Genomic DNA, 18859 nt, shown 5'->3' on the forward strand with positions numbered 1-18859 from the left:
TTATATATTTTTTAACAGATCAACTTCTCTTTAGCATAATTGAATGTATCTCATCAGCCCATAGAAATCAGCCTGCTTGTGTTGTGTTGCGTTCTAACTGCCAACAGATAGAATGCTTGGAAGTACAGTTATCCTAAGAGAACTGGTGGTCTGCTCCAAGGCATATCATTGTATTCTCTCATGCATATTCACMTATTAACGTAAACCTCTGAGCATGCAGATTAGTCATGTCTCCACAGTGGACTCTTTTACCGTGTCCTGTTGTTTTTGTTTGATTATGTGCTATTTGTGCACCCTTTTGTACTGTGTGTGTGCGTGCATCCGTGCGCACAGCTAGGTGGTACATGCTTGTGTGTATATGTGTGCATGCGTGTGTGCGTGCGTGCGTGCATAGCTAGGTGGTACAGTACGTGCTCGTCCATGCCTAGACACATGGCTTTGTCTTGTCCTGGCACCATGCTCAGCTCACCAGATGTTCCCCTGTTTCATCGTGCTCCTCTAGCACTATATGTTACKGAGGACAGTTGTGCTGTGTTAAGAGCTTCCCGCTGGCTGCTCAAAATACAACCTGCACTCTTTCATTGTAAAGTCTTGCTCTGTAGAGAAAGAAATTATATGGAATAATAGTTATATGGAATAATAGTGATTGACAATGTCTTGATAAAAATAGGTCAAAGAAATAAAAGACTGACTATGGCTGTTTTAATTAGCCTACCTGTGATCCTTCTGGGTTCAGTGACATGGTACAATGGGTTACCAACCGCAAGTGGCAACCCAAGTGTTGTTTACTGTGCTCTGAGCCTCACTGTTTATAAGATCACAGGTGGACCTTGTGTAATGGAGAATTGTCATGATAAAGGGGAAGGATACACACACACAAACACACAAAACACACACACACACAAAACACACACACACACACACACATGCTAAGCAGCTGAGATACACCCAGGTTGAATTGGAGCAAGTTGTACCCCTTGTCCACCCCGCCAGTCACCCACCCTTCACACACACCCACTCACAAACACATAAAGTGGAGCTGTCAAATAAGGCACCACTTGTTTTGAAGGGGAAAATTCAGACTTATTAATTCAAAAATGAAGCATGCCTTGGGATTTTTAGAGGGAGGCAGACATGAAAACAAGGAAAACTCTTCTGACAAGGAGAGGAGTAGTCTCTTTATTAATGCAAATGAGTGTGTGAAAATTCAAGGAGCTGCTAGTGGGCTCTGAGGCTCCTACATCAGTCACATCAGCCTCCCACTCCCCAGCAGGCAGAATTAAAGCAGAAAGATCTATAAGACCTAGGAGCATAACAGCTAAAGGGCCTATAGCTAATGTTAACAGGCTCATAGGGCATGGAAGTCTTGTGGCTGGCTGGCTGGCATTTACTGTGTATATCACTGATTTCTGTTTGTTTCACAAAATTATAATAATCCCTTTATACTTTTAACATTGGAAGTAAATGACCAGGACTGGGTTTGTATGTGGCATTAGCAGCCATATACACCGGCCATGAACTTTCTCAACCTTCAGTCTCTTGACCGTCCATCTACTGATGATGATTAATGATGTTGTTGTTTTTAAATAGCTTGTTTTGTTATTGTTGCTTTGCAGCCCTTTGAGATTTCTTTATGTAATGAATAGCGCTATAATAATACATTATTATTATTATATTAMATTGCCATATCTGTATTCTGTATTTTTCTTGACTTGAGTACTGGAATAGAAGATCAGTGCAGTCCAGTACCTGAGCTATGAAATTTTGAGTTCACTCCTGCCCTCTGATCTGTTTGAGGGTTGATTAAAGTTTAATTAGTGCCCATCTCGACCAAATACCACTGACTGTGTGTGTGGGGGGGGGGTCACCATCGGTCGGTCGGTGAGTAGTTTTAAGCTGAGCCCAGGTCTTTTCTCTTTCTCTCTCTGGGCCCCACTTTATTCATGRCTGAGGGACACTGGAAGCAGCAAACAACTAAATGTTTCATCAAGGTTACTTCCTGGAGAGATGTACTCTTATGTACCTTACAGTCATGACMTTCTACGTCAACCTGCATATAACTTGCATTCTCCTGACCTGCAGTTCTTTGCAGTGAGTTGTTTGAGCATGGTACTGTTAGATAGGAGAGTGTGTACAGTCGGCTGTGTAGCTCAAGATAGGGATTTTGTTCAGGAAGTATTCGATACCCTGAAGTCTGAACCCCCCCCCCCACCACACACACACACACACAGTCAGTGGTATTTGGTCGAGATGGGCACTAATTAAACTTTAATCAAGCCTCAAACAGAGTAGAGGGCAGGAGTGAACTCAACATTTCATAGCTCAGGTTCTGGACTGCACTGATCCTCTATTCCAGTACTCAAGACAAGAAACACACACACACTCATTCAAATGGTTTGGCTGGGGATGATTTTGTATAATTGGAGGCAATGAAACTAGCTCCTATTGCGACTGGGAATCTAGAACTGCTTAAATATGAAATGTTTTAGTTTTTTTACGAAAACAACTCTTCCCATTTACTGTATGGAAGCAGGAAATATCAAATATTTATAAGAATATATTTTATTTGTGAGCTTCATTTGCAATTCTAATCAAATRGGGCTGAATCTTTTTGGGAGACTTATAAACACTGCATCAACACATTAGGTTTTAATAGAGGGGATGTGCAATGTCAGTAAAAAAAAATCATTTCAGCTCCACTGCCGTTTTCCTGAATTTGGAAGTAGTGTAGTGCCACAAAAAAAGGTCTTGTTTATTCAGTTATSCTTCTAATATCTGTCTTAAACCATAATGAAGGGATAAAATACTTTTTAGAGAGATAGGTACTCCAGCTAACCGACTCCACTATTGGGCCYGTATAGCTCCAATCAAACATTTTACAAATTGAAACTGCTGAYCATTTATCCCACTAACTTACACATATCTGAAATATATTATTTTCTCTTGTACATTAGTAAATAAACAGAATTCTGAATTTGAGTGGAACCTGTGAGTGACTGAGTGACATCTGTTGGTCACCATTATGGGATCAAATTCCATTTCAATTTAAAGGGTGTTACACACAATACTCCACAATAGATTTATCCAACACTATTGCTCCACCTCAAGGCTCTTTGGAAAGAGATTACAAAGATAGATATATGATATGTTCGTATGGCCAAAATCCATCACAGTTTTATCACATAAAGGGGCATTGGTGTAAAGAGAGGGCAAACTCCTGAGTGTAGTGTCAGGGTGCATTATAGAGGTCAAACACACACACACATACACATACACATACACATACACATACACACACACATACACATACACATACACATACACACACACACATACACACAGACATACACACACACACACCCTGCCCCATGTGACAATTACTGCTTCACCTCCTATTCAAAACTTTATGAGAAAATGGACTGAAGGATTTAACTCTGGTCATAACAGGAGAGAAGGGCAGCGCCATGATAGCATAGATCAACTGTCCTGCTCTTTGGTATCAAAGACATCCATAACATCAACTCTGGTGTTAACACAAATGTTGTTTCCACAGTTAGAACCAGGTCCTTTCATTTAAAGTAGTCTTCATAATAACAGCACATACTATATCTATATAGACCTAAATACATAAATTCAGCTGTACTGAAAATCTGCTTTATCTATTTTAGGGTAGAAAGAAAAGTAAACATATTTTTATTTGGCATATTGATTGATTTGAATAAGTAATAGCCAGGTTAATCTGTAGTGGAACAAGACAATGCATTATTTCAGACAGGGGAGTGTCTGTTCATTGTGACATAAAAAGCAGACATCAGTAGCAGAGTGTTGGTGCCAAGCAAAAGTATGTATTACATATTCAGTCTCTATCCATCATTGTATTGCCATGCACCCCGTCCAGACCCAATGTTAACCGTCATATCTCCTTACGTTTATTGCCGCGTCCCACCTTCCCGAGAAAGATGATCGACGTTTCTACAGAAGACCGAMGTAGGACTTACTTCTTTTCTTCTTCTCCAATCGTGGTTTAGGGGGCGGGGGCTTTTATTCCATACTCTGGTTATGTGTCAGTTGCTAGACATAAGCGAAACAGTAACAGTTTACAGTTGGTGTTACTTTCAACATCTAACCCTCAGAGAGAGTGACTACATGTTTCGTCCATCAAGCTTTCAAGGAAATTGGGAATTGCATTTTACAGGCTTTGCGCACGTCACTTTTGACACGACACGACCCTTTAAGTTGAATCTGCTTTTTTCTACAGTAGGCTAGCTGTGCAGGAGTGGTCAGAGCCAAAATCAGCTATTCAGATCGGATTTCACCCAAACCAGCTGGGAGAGAGAGKATTTGTCATTTTGATTCCCTCCCCGATCCAGGAAAGCTTAGGCTACCAGGGAGAGAGAAAAGAGAGAGAGTGGGTGAGAAAGGAGGAGAGAGACGGGGGGGTTCCAAAGGAATTTCCAAGGATATTTATTCTGTTGCCGTAAGAAAAGTGTTGGTCAGTTGGGGGCGAGGCAGAGACCGCGGTCAAGGATGGACGAGCAGCCTCGGTTGATGCACTCCCACGGCGTAGGCATGGCCGGACACCCCGGCCTGGCACAGCATATGCAGGATGGCACGGGAGGGACGGACGGAGATGGAAGAAAGCAGGACATTGGAGACATATTACAGCAAATAATGACCATCACAGACCAAAGCCTGGACGAAGCGCAGGCCAGGTACGGTGGCATAGGAAATTACAATATGTTCAAAGCGTTATCAAAATAACATATTCATGAATTTAATTAAGAAATAACTACTGTGCTGTACATTGTAACAATATGATGTGCGTTCATTTCAGTGGGCTATCCAACGAAAACAATTAACGCCCACCCCAACGCAACAACTATTCGTAGGGGATAAAGTGCGTGACGTTAAACTCCCTTCAGCCTAACAGTTTTTATCTTGTGAAAGTGAACTTTTATATTAACAGTGTTATCAAATATGTTTGAATGTTTAAACATGAATGACATTATTAAGCTACTGCAACTATAGSTATTCTGAACTGTGAAGCGGGTTGCATCCACTTCTCAATTTCCAAATCGCTTTATCTMGTTACAAATGAGATTACGCAGTAATTCTTCGCGGTAATACATGTTGCGGATGCATTGCTTTTGGATACTTTGTTTCTTTTTAGCCAATGGCAATAAGGATTATCAAAGCACCAGTGCTGTGCGTCGAAATTGAGCCAATGACATCTATTCACATGCTCCTGTGCAAGAATAGATTACATAGGATAGACTGTGTCCTATTCATTACTGACATCCCACTGTGTTTTGAAATTGCAATGACCCTTTCATGTTAATAAATCATAGTTAATTAGGGATCAAGTGTAGTGGCACGACAAGGGTTCCAAATGTGGTTTGATGAGACAAAAGTATTTTTTCTATTGAAGAATAACACTATGCTATACAATAGGTATTTAGTTTAGATCACTTTGATTGAAGGGTTGGTTGGTCAAGTGTGTAAAATCTGTCAAGTGTGTAAAACAAATATACAATATCAATACCCATTGCAAAGATGAGTTTTATTCTTCCTCATCAAATTGACAGTGATCAAACCAGTCTGCTCATTTTAGATATGATACAAGCACAAGCAGAACACTTTACCACTAACTATTACCATCTCCTGGTCTTATTGAATATGGTCTAAAGTTGTGTGTMTTCTCTTTTTATAGGAAACATGCCCTGAACTGTCACAGGATGAAACCGGCTCTCTTCAACATCTTGTGTGATATAAAAGAGAAAACGGGTAAGGTGAAATTCTACCACATTACAACAATGACTTGCATCAGCATTTTTATGAAGCGATTATGGCCTGGACAACTTATAGCCTACACTATTTATAACACCATCTTTTGAATATGAGAAATATTGATATCATATTTCTCTACATATGTTGTTCAGGTGATCACCCCATAGTCTAACAAAATGGTTCTACAATACAACATGATGCTTTGTGGCATCCTACTGTATCTACTATTATCTTTGCATAGTCACTTTACAAATGACCTCAACTAACCTGTACCTCTGCGCATTGACTCGGTACCTGTACCCCCTGTATATAGSCTCATTATTGTTATGTCAATTTCTTGTGTTACTTTTTGATTTGATTAGATTTTTTTACTTTAGTTTATTTAGTAAATATTTTATTAACTCTATTTCTGGATCTGCATTGTTGGTTAAGGGCTTGTAAGTAAGCAGTTCACGGTAAGGTCCACACCTGTTGTATTCGGCGCATGTGGCACATAACATTTGATTTACATTTATTACCTCAAAACCAAACATCCTTATGTGTGTCAGTCAGTATTTGAATTTGTATTTAATATGGTGAGCCATAGCAGCCACAAACATTCAGAACAGACAGTAGAGAGGAAAGGACTTTACAGTGGACCCAAGGTGTTGTCATTGAGCCATTTATTAGGGCTGTACTTATTCAATCCGTTCTGCATCATCATGTTTTTCCTTGCCAAGTGTTTGTTTGTGATGAGCTTTTCGTGTTTCTACATGCTGATGCTGGCCAGAGGGATTCTCTCTGTTTGGGTTTGAAGCGAGGTTCAAAGTCATGTAGAGGAATGTGGGAAATATAGGCACTTAACACAAGATTAAAAGAAAGATGCGCTTGTCTCTGTTAATGAAAGAAAGCATGTGAATATGCCTGGAAGAACAGTCCAAGTTCTAACCTACTAAATATGTCTTTTTAGAAAATGGAAATCAAACTGCAATCTCTAATACATCTCTCTGAAGGCATATATCTCTGAACCTCTTTTGAAATTATTAGAGGATGTTATCACTTTAATGTGAGAAGTGTTACCAGCTACTATTATGACTGTCTATAACCYGCCAGAGAAATCTGAAAACAAATGGAAGATCAATAAAATGAGTCCGTTGTATCGTCTTCCTAATTTGCCCTAAAGGCTAATTTACAGACATTTCATTACTGTGAGTCAGACTCTGGCGCAGGGCTTAAAAAAGACGAGTTATTAACAGAAGACACTGTGTGATTTTCATTTTAGAAAAAAAAGGGAGAGAAGAAATGAAGTCCAGTCTGAGAAGTAGCCAGTGAGGTTGGCCCCCTGCCCACGGCCCCCTTACTTCTCAGGAGAATGCTTAGAGCAGGGAGAGAATTATGCCTGGCTCTTTTTAAACTGCCTGGCGTRGCTCTTGGTTCAACCAGAGTTCGTTTCCAAAATGAAGAAGAACAAAGTGACTTGGCCTTTTTCCTGCCCCCTCCTCCCCCTCCCCTGCTTCTCGTCTCTTCCCACTGTTCCTGGCAACCAGGAACCTGGGGGCTTCTGACTAGAGCAGCTCTCTTGGCCTGCTGACTCTCTACGTCCTAATTTAGAGGGAAAAAATGGTGTTGAAGGTAACGTTTCCACATAGATTTCCTTCAATTTTTTTGTTTGTTTTCTACACCCCTTTCTACTATCTTGAGTGAATTTAGTTTGGCTAATGTTTTGGTCTCTGTCGAGTGTTTAGCCTCCTTTGACAGGGTTTCAGTTGGTCGGGCGGAATTCAATGTACTTGGGCCCTCAGGATAAAAGCACCATGGGGGAATCCCTTTTGAAGAGTTTACTGGTTCACCCCCCCCTTTCTGTTTTGGTGATACTCGAGCGCTGCATGCCTTGTGTTGCTGGCAAAAGTCATACTGAGTTAGTTCTCTGACTTCTCTCGTTGTTACATTTTATCTGGATGATGCTTCTCTTAATGAATGAAGATGTGCTATAAGCATGTGGCTAAAGTATTTTAGTGCAAAAACAGAAAGCTTTGTTATTTGGATGAATATTATCCAAATAGAAAATAAGTTCTAAGACCACTTGGTATCACACTATTCCTTCTGTATCATTTCACACGTGTCTAGTTGCTGTTCATCTTGTGGGCACAGATAGTTTRCCCCCTGTGCAGACAGAAGCCCAGAAATCCACTGCAGCGACAGTAGAAAATGACTCAAACCTTCACCATGACATTTACAGCCAAATGTGCTGAGCGCAGTGTGCAAAAAGAACAGCCCGTAATTTGTCAGGTCTTTTTTATATATTTTTTTAAAGAGTCAGCTTCTCCTCAGTTTTACATTGTTGCAGCCAGAGTCTCTGGAGGATTGAAAGGAGAGACTATTAAATCAGCAGGCTTATGCGACTGTTGTGTCCCCTTCCGTGAAAGCACTAAGAGGATATTATAGATATGCCGCTGTAGGTTGGATATGACGCTGTAGGTTGGCTTTCCTTCTGTAGATCGGATGTAGCATTTAAAGAAAACGTTTTTAATTCAATTGTTTTAAGTAACATCATCTGGATATAATGCAACATGCAACAATTTAAAAGATTTTACTGACTTATAGTTCACATAAAGAAATCAGTCAATTGAAAGAAATAAATTAGGCCCTAATCTATGGATTTCACATGACTGGGAATACAGATATGCATCTGTTGGTCACAGATACCATTAAAAAAGTAGGGGCATTGATCAGAAAACCAGTCAGTATCTGGTGTGACTACCATTTGCCTCATGCAAAGTGACACATCTCCTTCGCATAGAGTTGATCAGGCTGTTGATTGTGGCCGGTGGAATGTTGTCCCACTCCTCTTCAATGGCTGTGCGAAGTTTCTGAATATTGGCGGGAACTGGAACACGCTACCATACACATCGATCCAGAGCATCCCAAACAMGCTCAATGTCTGGTGAGTATGCAGGCAATGGAAGAATCTGAACATTTTCAGCTTCCAGGAATTSTGTACAGATCCTTGCAACATGGTGCTGTGCATCATCATGCAGAAACATGCTGAAACATGAGGTGATGGCGGTGGATGAATGGCACGACAATGGGCCTCAGGAATGCACAGGATCTCTGTGCATTTAAATTGCCATSGATAAAACGCAATTGTGTTCATTGTCCGTAGATTATGCCTGCCCATACCATAACCCCACCGCCATCATGGGGCACTCTGTTCACAACGTTGACATCAGCAAACCACTCGCCCACACGACACCATACACGCTGTCTGCCATCTGCCCTGTACAGTTGAAACCGGGATTCATCCGTGAAGAGCACACTTCTCCAGCGTGCTAGTGGCCATCGAAGGTGAACATTTGCCCACTGAAGTCGGTTACGACGCCTCACTGCAGTCAGGTCAAGACGCTAGTGAGGACAACGAGCATGCAGATGAGCTTCCCTGAGACAGTTTCTGACAGTTTGTGGAATAATTTTTTTATTGTGTGAACCCACAGTTTCATCACCTGTCGTGGTCGCTGGTCTCAGATGATCCCTGGAGGTGAAGAAGCTGGAGGTCCTGGGCTGGCATGGTTACACGTGGTCTGCGGTTGTGAGGCCGGTTGGACGTACTGCCAAATTCTCTAAAACGAAGTTGAAGGTGGCTTATGGTAGATAAATTAACATTAAATTCTCTGGCAACAGCTCTGGTGTACATTCCTGCAGTCAGCATGCCAATTGCACGCYCCCTCACTTGAGACATCTGTGGCATTGAGTTGTGTGAAAAACTGCACATTTTAGAGTGCTGTTTTATTGTCCCCCAGCACAAGGTGCACCTGTGTAATGATTGTGCTGTTTAATCAGCTTCTTGATATGCCACACCTGTCAGGTGGATAGATTATCTTGGCAAAGGAGAAATGTTCAATAACAGGGATGTAAACACAGAAATAAGCTTTTTGTGTGTATGGAACATTTCTGGGATCTTTTATTTCAGCTCATCAAACATGMGACCAACACTTTACATGTTGCGTTTATATTTCTGTTCGGTGTATATGTGTCTATGTATGCATGGCGTGTTCCCTGGTTGCTTCTCTCCTTGGTGTGGCATGTAAGTGGTGGGCGCGTGTTGACAGCAGCGATATGGCCTTCCTTTGGCAAGCAGCTGACAACTGAGGCAGGACTGCATTCCAATAACAGACAGAGCAGGCCTTAACTCCTGACCCTGCTCCCCGACCCCCCACGCCCAGCCCACCCCCATAGATTTGTGCTCCCCATAGATCTGGGCTGCAGTTGGCCAAGTGTCATGGCAGAAGATATTTAGCCAGCTTTAACAAGCACAGGGCTGCTCATCAGCTGTGAAATTTACAGGTGGATTGTGTTACTGTTTTCAGCTATTTCAGGAAAGCGTGTCTTTATTTGTAAAATTCCTGAAAGTGCTTAGCATTGTGTTTTTATTTGCCATGTGTGTATGTATGTGTGTGTTACCTGTACTTGTGACAGAGGGAAGAGTGTGAGTGTCTGTGGAACCATTGCTGATAGTGGAGCTGGCACGTACAGGTTGACCAAGTAAGAGAAGCCAGACACTAAGACTATGTTTCTGGGTGTCAGGTTACAGGCCAGAGCTCTCTCTCTCCTCTCTGTCTCTCTCTCTCTCTCCTCTCTCCTCTCTCTCTCTCTTCTCTCCTCTCTCTCTTCTCTCTCTCTCTCTCTCTCTCTCTCTCTTCTCTCTCTCCGTCTCTTCTCTCTCTTCTTTACCCAGGCCAATGTGTGTCGACAGCCACACATTACTCCCAGACTCTGCTCAAATGAATATCTCCTGCATGTTAAATATGATCCCACTTTGAGTTGTCAGAGCTAAATACCTGGTGAACTCAGTGACCCATGCCATCAAGCTACTAGTTTTCACATTACTGGATAATATGATTGCTGTGCTTTCGATGTTGAGCATATTGCAGCACTGTAAATTGTACCTGTGATTGAAGTTGAAGTCTGGGTTGGTTCTTATATACTTAAGCACACATCTGGAGAACACTGGTATCCTTTCATTAGACTAGACTCGGGCAAACTTGCACATATTTTCTTTGACCAAATTTGCTTTGATGGCTATGTATTTATTAGCTAATGATTTAGTGGTGGACTTGCAGTAYATTTAGTGATACTAGAATGTCAGTTGGTTGGTTCCATAGCCCAGTAAGCTACTGTAGTAAATGCATCAGCTACATCAGTATTGTGGATTATGGTCTGCTTGGTTTAGCCACGGAGAGTCTGGACTGGACACTGGTGTTGTGTTGTTGTAGCTGCAGTTTTTCAGTATTTAATTGACATGGCTGTCCATGATGAGTTCAGAGGTTAGTGTTCCCTCTCTTTGTTACTCTCCACTCATCTCCGCTGACAGATGGAGACATTAGTCTGTGATGTGCCGCGATCTGTCCTGAAACTAATGGCTATGTCCTTGGTTTCCCCACTGTGTTAGCAGGCAGACAGTATATCTGGCCTGGCCTGTTGGAAGTGCAGAAGCAGCATTTTGTCCCATCCAGGGTTTTAGTTTCAACAGAAATAAGAGTGAACACAGCTCTCTCTGTTCTCTCATAAACGTTTCCCAAACATCTTTCGAAGTTTTTCCAAAAACGTACGTCGTTTCTACATTAATTAGCCTAGTAGTTTGAACAAACCTCTCAACGCTCTCCCTAGCAAATGTAAATATAGGATAATGAACAAGAGTGGATTTATTTTCTATTTTCWGAAAATATCTGTTGTACAGAAATAGACTAGACACCTTTACCGGTGGGAAAACTAATATATTGTCTTTCCCTTCTGGGATGCTGAAGAAGATTCTCTTCCTATCTACGGTGTAGGACTATGACKGAGCTAACAGACAGACACACTTCAGAATCACTTCAGTTGTTCAGAACCGACAAGACATGTCCAGTGTTTCRSCTGTTCCCCATTCTACCATCATCTGAACCCACACTTGCAATTAGAACAGCTTATAAATTATGCAAATGGTGAGTGTGGTAATTGAGACATGTTAATCATGTTTTAATAGGCTAATTACACCCTGTATATCTGAGGTGGGAGCTGGTAATTTGCTATGATAACAGGTCTGGCGATTGGAATGGTCATATGGGGCGGCAGGTAGCCTAGTGGTTAGAGCGTTGGACTAGTAACCGAAAGGTTGCAAGATTGAATCCCTAAGCTGACAAGGTAAAAATCTGTCGTTCTGCCCCTGAACACGGCAGTTAACCCACTGTTCCTAGGCCATCATTGAAAATAAGAATTTGTTCTTAACTGACTTGCCTAGTTAAATAAAGGTCAAATAAAAATATGGTGGAATAGTGGGGGGGGGTGTACACTGTTACTCTGGGTCATCAACAAATAGTTATATTAATTCAAATGATTTCCCTTTGGGAGGAATAATGTTCAGTTTCGATTCCTCAGGTGAATGTGTCATTGTTTTTGAGTGTGCATAAATACCTAGATATTGGGACTATTTCACAAAGCTAAAGGGGAAGTTGTTCCCATTGATTTTGCCACTTGAAATAGCCCATCATCCATGTAGCCTACTGTTCAGTTTGTGCTGAACCAACATTTTGCTCTTGTGTTCTCCCKAACATGTTATACGCCCTACCACTCTATGGGAACAGGTAGGAAAAAGAGAGAGAGAGAGATATTTCATTGTACAGTACTTATTCAACAATCATATGAATGTATTGTATTTCTATTTACAGTCTGTTTACTGCACTCCTCTCAATTTGGTCATCTGATACAGCTGTATCGTAATGGCCATTCTGCAAACGCGGCTTTTATAAAAGGCTTTGTTCTTACTTGTCTGACAGATATCATATTCAGATCCATTACGGTAAGAATGCCTTCCCACTTATCTGACACTAAATTGCTTTAGAGAGGAAATTTGCTTCACAGCACAGTGGAGTTTTTAGTTTTATCTGATGTTTGTCTCTAATGCAGTTTTCAACCCTAGAAAACAACAACAATAACAACTGAATCACAGTGGAGTCTCCTCGACTATTGTTCTTCTTTGGGAGCAATTTGAAGTGGTTTTCTTACATGGTTTTCAAATGTTCATTCATGCAGTCTGAAATTCCATCTGCTTTATTTCTGTCTAAAAAGGTGGTCAAATCACACTCAGTTACTGCAGTACTGTGTAGTTAATATGTGGAATTGAAATGTGTGGAATTGAAATTTCTCAAAGTTTGTACTGACAGATATTAAATATCGAAATAGGATATGCATAAAATGCATCCCCCAATTACAATGTCTGCCTAATGTCACAATACATGTTTAGATGTTTAATACCTTCAAACACCAGGTTAGGCATACCTAACTTCAAAATAGGCAATGGTATCATCACTGTCATTAGTCAATGATAATTCTTCACGTTTTACCAGTGAAAAGACCAAACTGCATCTGCATGTCAATTATTTCATCTCAATCAGTTTAATGGGAATATGCATTTAGATGTTCTTTAGTTACTGTTTCATMAGTAAATTAGAGCTTATGGTGTTAACAAACTATATAGCCTTCCTGTATTTTGTTTAAATCAAAGCTGTTGAGTTTTGGCCCCAAGAAATGAGGTGGTGTTTTTGGTGTAACAGTAACGTTATACTATCATTGTGATCTTCCAAGARATTGATTCAGCTTTGATCTAACTTTACTAAACGAGCACCAGTGTGAGAAGTTGCTCTCCGGTGTGCTCCGGCAGCACTCTTAGCCTACTCTTGATGCAGAAACAAGAGACCACGTGTGGTTGTTTTATTGAAATCTCAGAATACTTGGCCATGGAAACATTTCTGGTTGGTCTCAGGGAATGTAAAACAGTTAGGGTTGGAGTTTTTTAAGACTGGATTGAGTGAAGTATAAGCAAATATGTTGATCGAGCAACTAAGAGCCTCACAAGTTTGACTAAATGACCTGATATCTTTCAGTCTAATAAGGCTATTTACTTACTGTTATAGATCTTCATCAGAAGCACGSTGTTTGGAAGTAATTAAGTGGTTAGGATGCCTAACTGTCCTCTCCAAGTTTAGCTGGAATATTGTCCAAATGGATTTGAGAAAAATGATTGGTTTACGATAGGCTTATCACATTGGCCAATGTCTCATCTTGCACTGCGCAGGATATCAGATCTCAACAATGATGTGTTGAATGAAGTGTTTAACATCACCAGTGGGCTTAGCTACCTCATCCTTATGATATACAGTGCCAGTCAAAAGTTTGGACACACKTACTCATTCAAGGGTTTTTCTTTCTTTTTACTATTTTCTACATTGTAGAATAATAGTGAAGATATCAAAACTATGATATAACACATATGGAATCATGTAGTAACCCAAAAAGTGTTAAACAAATCAAAATATATTTTATATTTGAGATTCTGCCTTGATGCCTTGATGACAGCTTTACACACTCTTGGCATTCTCTCAACCAGCTTCACCTGAAATGCTTTTCCAACAATCTTGAAGGAGTTCCGACATATGCTGAGCAACTCATCCCAAACCATCTCAATTGGGTTGAGGTCAGGTGATTGTGGAGGCCAGGTCATCTGCAGCACTCCATCACCCTCCTTCTTGGTCAAATAGCCCTTACACAGCCTGGAGGTGTGTTGGAAAACAGGACAATGACCCACTAAGCGCAAACCAGATGGGATGGTGTATCGCTGCAGAATGCTGTGGTAGCCATGCTGGTTAAGTGTGCCTTGAATTCTAAATAAATCACAGACAGCATCACCAGCAAAGCACCCCCACACTATCACACCTCCTCCTCCATGCTTRACGGTGGGAACCACACATGCGGAGATCATCCGTTCCACTACTCTGCGTCTCACATATACACGGGGGTTGGAACCAAAAATTTGGACTCATCAAACCAAAGGATAACATTTCCACTGGTCTAATGTCCATTGCTTGTGTTTCTTGGCCCAAGCAAGTCTCTTCTTCTTATTGGTGTCCGTTAGTAGTGGTTTCTTTGCAGCAATTTGACCACGAAGGACTGATTCACGCAATCTCCTCTAAACAGTTGAGATGTGTCTGTTACTTSAACTCTATGAAGCATTTATTTGGGCTGCAATTTCTGAGGCTGGTAACTCTAATGAATGTATCCTCTGCAGCAGAGGTAACTCTGGGTCTTCCTTTCCTGTGGTGGTCCTCATGAGAGCCAGTTTCATCATGGCGCTTGATGGTTTTTGCGACTGCACTTGAACAACTTTCTTGAAATTTTCCAATTTGAATGACCTTCATGTCTTAAAGTAATGATGGACTGTCATTTCTCTTTGCTTATTTGAGCTGTTCTTGCCATAATATGGATTTGGTATTTTACCAAATAGGGCTCTCTTCTATATATCTACCTTGTCACAACACAACTGATTGTCTCAAACGCATTAAGAAGGAAAGAAATTCCACAAATTAACTTTTAACAAGGCACACCTGTTAATTGAAATGCATTCCAAGTGACTACCTCATGATGCTGGTTGAGAGAATGCCAAGAGTGTGCAAAGCTGTCATCAAGGCAAACGGTGGCTAATTTGAAGAATCTCAAATATAAAATATATTTTGATTTGTTTAACACTTTTTTGGTTACTATATGATTCCATATGTGTTATTTCATAGTTTTGATGTTTTCACAATTCTTCTACAATGTAGAAAATAGTGAAGATAAAGAAAAACCCTGGAAAGAGTAGGTGTGTTCAAACTTTTGCCTGGTACTGTACATACTTTCAAGTGCAATGTGARTGCAAGAGACAGGRTGGAATGTCTGACTGAAATACGGGACAAATCAACCTTTTTTTTCTAAATTGGAGGTGTTTGAATTTGTTGATAAAATGCGGGAAARGATTGTTTGGTTGCGGAAGCGGGACAAAGGGTCACATGTGGTCACCCTATGTCCTATGTGCATGCCACTACACAGTAACACTTGTAAATCTTTAGAATGAGGGTTCCTTATTCACAGCTGTCGCTTCTTAGGATTTATTTCTCTAGTTTGTAGGCTACTATGTAGTAATGTGGGCTGCTGTACCGCAATGTATTTRAAGTGTCTGGGATCATGTCTCTCGCGCCCTCTGCTCACATTTGACTAGTGCAGCATTTGGCAGCATCGTGGTGTATAAAGGAACCCCCATGGCTGCGGTGAAGAGTCAAACATGAAATGGTGAGAGGCCCTTCCCTGCCCGACTTCGTAAAAATGACACAAATTAATACACTCTACTTAAACCAGAACAAGAGTAATGGTTGCCTTTCMCTGCGGCTTAGGAGCACTGTCAGTCGCTGCTCACTGCCCAGACGGAATCAACACCAATCAATGTTGCTGCTCCCTCCCCGCCTCTGCTCTCACTGGTTAGGATGGTAACAGGACTGCTGTAAAGGTGCATATACACACACACATGCATACACATACACACACACAATGTATTCTTTCACACTCACGCATGGACGTGGAAGTGTAAAATCAATGTCTGTGTGTGTCTGCGTATCTATCATATTTTATTTTATTGACAAAAACAAAAAAACAAAAAATATATATAATTTTTTCCGGACTGTAATGCAGTGTTTGCCACCAAAGAAAGCTACTCAGTGTATTTCTATATTATTAACATGGTGGCATGCATAATCAGGTGCTACATAGTCAGATGGGGAAGCGCGCTGGGCCTGATGCTTCAGCAGTGATTGGATGTTTCAATTACTGATATTAATGCCTTGTTGTAGTGACTCATGCAGTGCAGATAGCACCATTCATTTCCATCAGGACAGGGGGGTTAGACGGGTGTGGAAATGTCTCCCTCATCGCAGAGTAGTTTCCCATTTAAATGCCGGGAGGTGCTGACACAGACACACACGTGTCGTGCGCACACACGTACACACATACATGCACACACACAGACAGACACGCATACACACACATACAGACACACTCCCTCTCTCCCGCTTTCACACACACATGTTCAGGTGGATTGAGAATGGAGGAGAGGTTGCCGTGGGTAACGCATAACGACGAGGTACTCTCTCGCTCTCTCTGTTAGCTATTCTAATTTATGTTAATAAACCTTGCCGTTGCTGTGAGAGACAAAGGGGCCACAGATGAGTCTCTGTCAGCCTCCCACCTTCAGCAGGGGGAAAGGACCAGACAAATCAACCATGAAGAGAGCGAGAAGAGAGAGAGAAGAGAGGAGAGAGAGAGAGAGAGAGAGAGAGAGAGAGAGAGAGAGAGAGAGAGAGAGAGAGAGAGAGGAGAGAGAGAGAGAGAGAGAGAGAGAGAGAGAGAGAGAGAAGGAGAGAGCGAGAGAAGAGAGAGAGAGAGAGAGAGAGAGAGAGAGAGAGAGAGAGAGAGAGAGAGAGAGAGAGAGAGAGAGAGAGAGGAGAGAGAGGAGAGAGAGGAGAGAGAGAGAATTTCAATTTTGCATCCATACCTGAGTCTGTGCAGAATAAAACCACTTCACATCCACATTCCCAGTGTGTGTGTTTTTTATGAGTCTTGTACTCCATCGATGTGTTTGTGTCGCTGGGGAATTGAAATGTGGTTTTGGATCACTTCCCGAGGTGGACATCCCAGGTAGTGTTTAGCACAGCGGGGAGTGTAGAGCAACCGTTTTAACACAGGTCAGCACTTGGCTTGGCTGCTTGGCAACGGGTAGTTTCTGGCAATCACAGGTAAGGTCATCTCTGGGAGCCAGTAAGTAAGGGTCCTCTGAAGTCCCTTAAAACACCCAGGGAGGTTCTTCAAGGAGGGCTGGAAATCAATAACTTGACTTAAAGAGTGTTCCTGTGACGTAGACTTGGTAGTAAGAACACAAATACAGTTGTTTCAGATGGTGGTCAGGAGGACCAATGCTATTTGGTGTAGTTTAAGTGTGTTGTGTGTTATACCGATTTTCACAGTTCTATGTGAGAAGGATGTGAATGTATAATCTGAAATGGTTTGGCTATTTGTGGTGTGTGTAGATATGTCCAAACCAATACCTGTTGACCATGATACAACCTTTAGGATGAAACAATCTCATGCTACAGATAAATCAATTTGCACCGTGAGCTTATTCTCACTATGTCGTACTGCATATATCCCAAAGATGTTAAGCTGTTGTTCCCCCACCCCTCCTGCTGTCTGCATGCTTGCCTTTGGCAGTGTTAGTTCTGGACAGTTAACTCCCACTGATATGATGTTAATTGCTGTCATTTTCCTTTTTAGCTTGAGCATAATCAGAAAATTATAGACTTCTCTAACATGTATTATTAGACCACATCCCCATCACATGGACACCTTACCCTTGGAGCACAGAGTTGGGAAAGGCACAGGTGGCAGGTTTATGTGAGTGTGTGTGTTTGTGTGTCTGTCAGTGTTTGTGTCATGTACTATTTGAGGAGGGGGCGAGATGCYTTGCATAACAACTTCCCCTCGGAAAAATGGAAAGTGAGTCGAGAGGCATGTGTTGTGAATTTAACGAGACTTCACGTGAGTATGTCTCCATCAAGTGTAAAGCTGACATTTGCAGGCCCTGTTTCCCTATCTGACTATCTCTATACGTTTTGACATATGATTGATCATCAGATGTTGTTCTTCATTTGCCTAGGTGTCATTTCTCCTTCATTCTCTTCCTCTCTCGTCGTCACTGCTATGCTCCATGGTAAACATGGCTGTTTTARGACACAGGGGCGTAAATAGATGTTGTGGTGACATTGAGGGCTGGCTAACTACTGCACTCACACCACCGAGGCTAGGGCGTACGTTTTGAATGAACTTAAACCACATTAAAGTGTATACCGTCCATTAAAACAAATTGGATTTGAATGTGTAGCCAAAACCCATCAAAATAATATTGGGATGTGCAAATGTAGCCATAGCCTTTACATGTTTTATTATTATTATTATATAAAATGTTTTATATAAAATGTTTTATTCGTAAAATACATTTCAAAATTTGCCTTGAGTCTACAGGTATGTGATGCCGCGGTTAGAAACGATTCCAAATCAACCACAAAACAGGGAATCCAAAGCTCCGATAGTATAAAAACAAACAGAAGTGTATTTGCCAGACAAAGGCTACACGTTTCCAATTTAAAGCCTAATTTCATATGCTATATTCCATCCATGAATAAAGCAAAAGCGATCAGATTTA

The 18859-nt window shown here is 41.3% G+C and overlaps 1 protein-coding gene across 3 annotated transcripts in view; it reads left to right on the forward strand.

Moving 5' to 3' along the window:
- The first annotated feature begins 4027 nt into the window (after positions 1–4027).
- LOC111956757 (pre-B-cell leukemia transcription factor 1) overlaps positions 4028–18859 on the forward strand; it is a 70114-nt gene continuing 55282 nt past the window's right edge. Inside the window, exons 1-2 of one of the 3 annotated variants that reach the window (XM_023977335.2) lie at positions 4028–4712; positions 5711–5784. In XM_023977335.2, the coding sequence (XP_023833103.1) occupies positions 4528–4712; positions 5711–5784 (259 nt within the window). In that variant the 5' untranslated portion in view covers positions 4028–4527. The remainder of the gene's footprint in view (positions 4713–5710; positions 5785–18859) is intronic. The other 2 variants (XM_023977336.2, XM_023977337.3) reach the window with 2 other exon arrangements.

This window comes from Salvelinus sp. IW2-2015, linkage group LG32, assembly GCF_002910315.2.
Source record: "Salvelinus sp. IW2-2015 linkage group LG32, ASM291031v2, whole genome shotgun sequence".
Classification (NCBI taxonomy): domain Eukaryota; kingdom Metazoa; phylum Chordata; class Actinopteri; order Salmoniformes; family Salmonidae; genus Salvelinus; species Salvelinus sp. IW2-2015.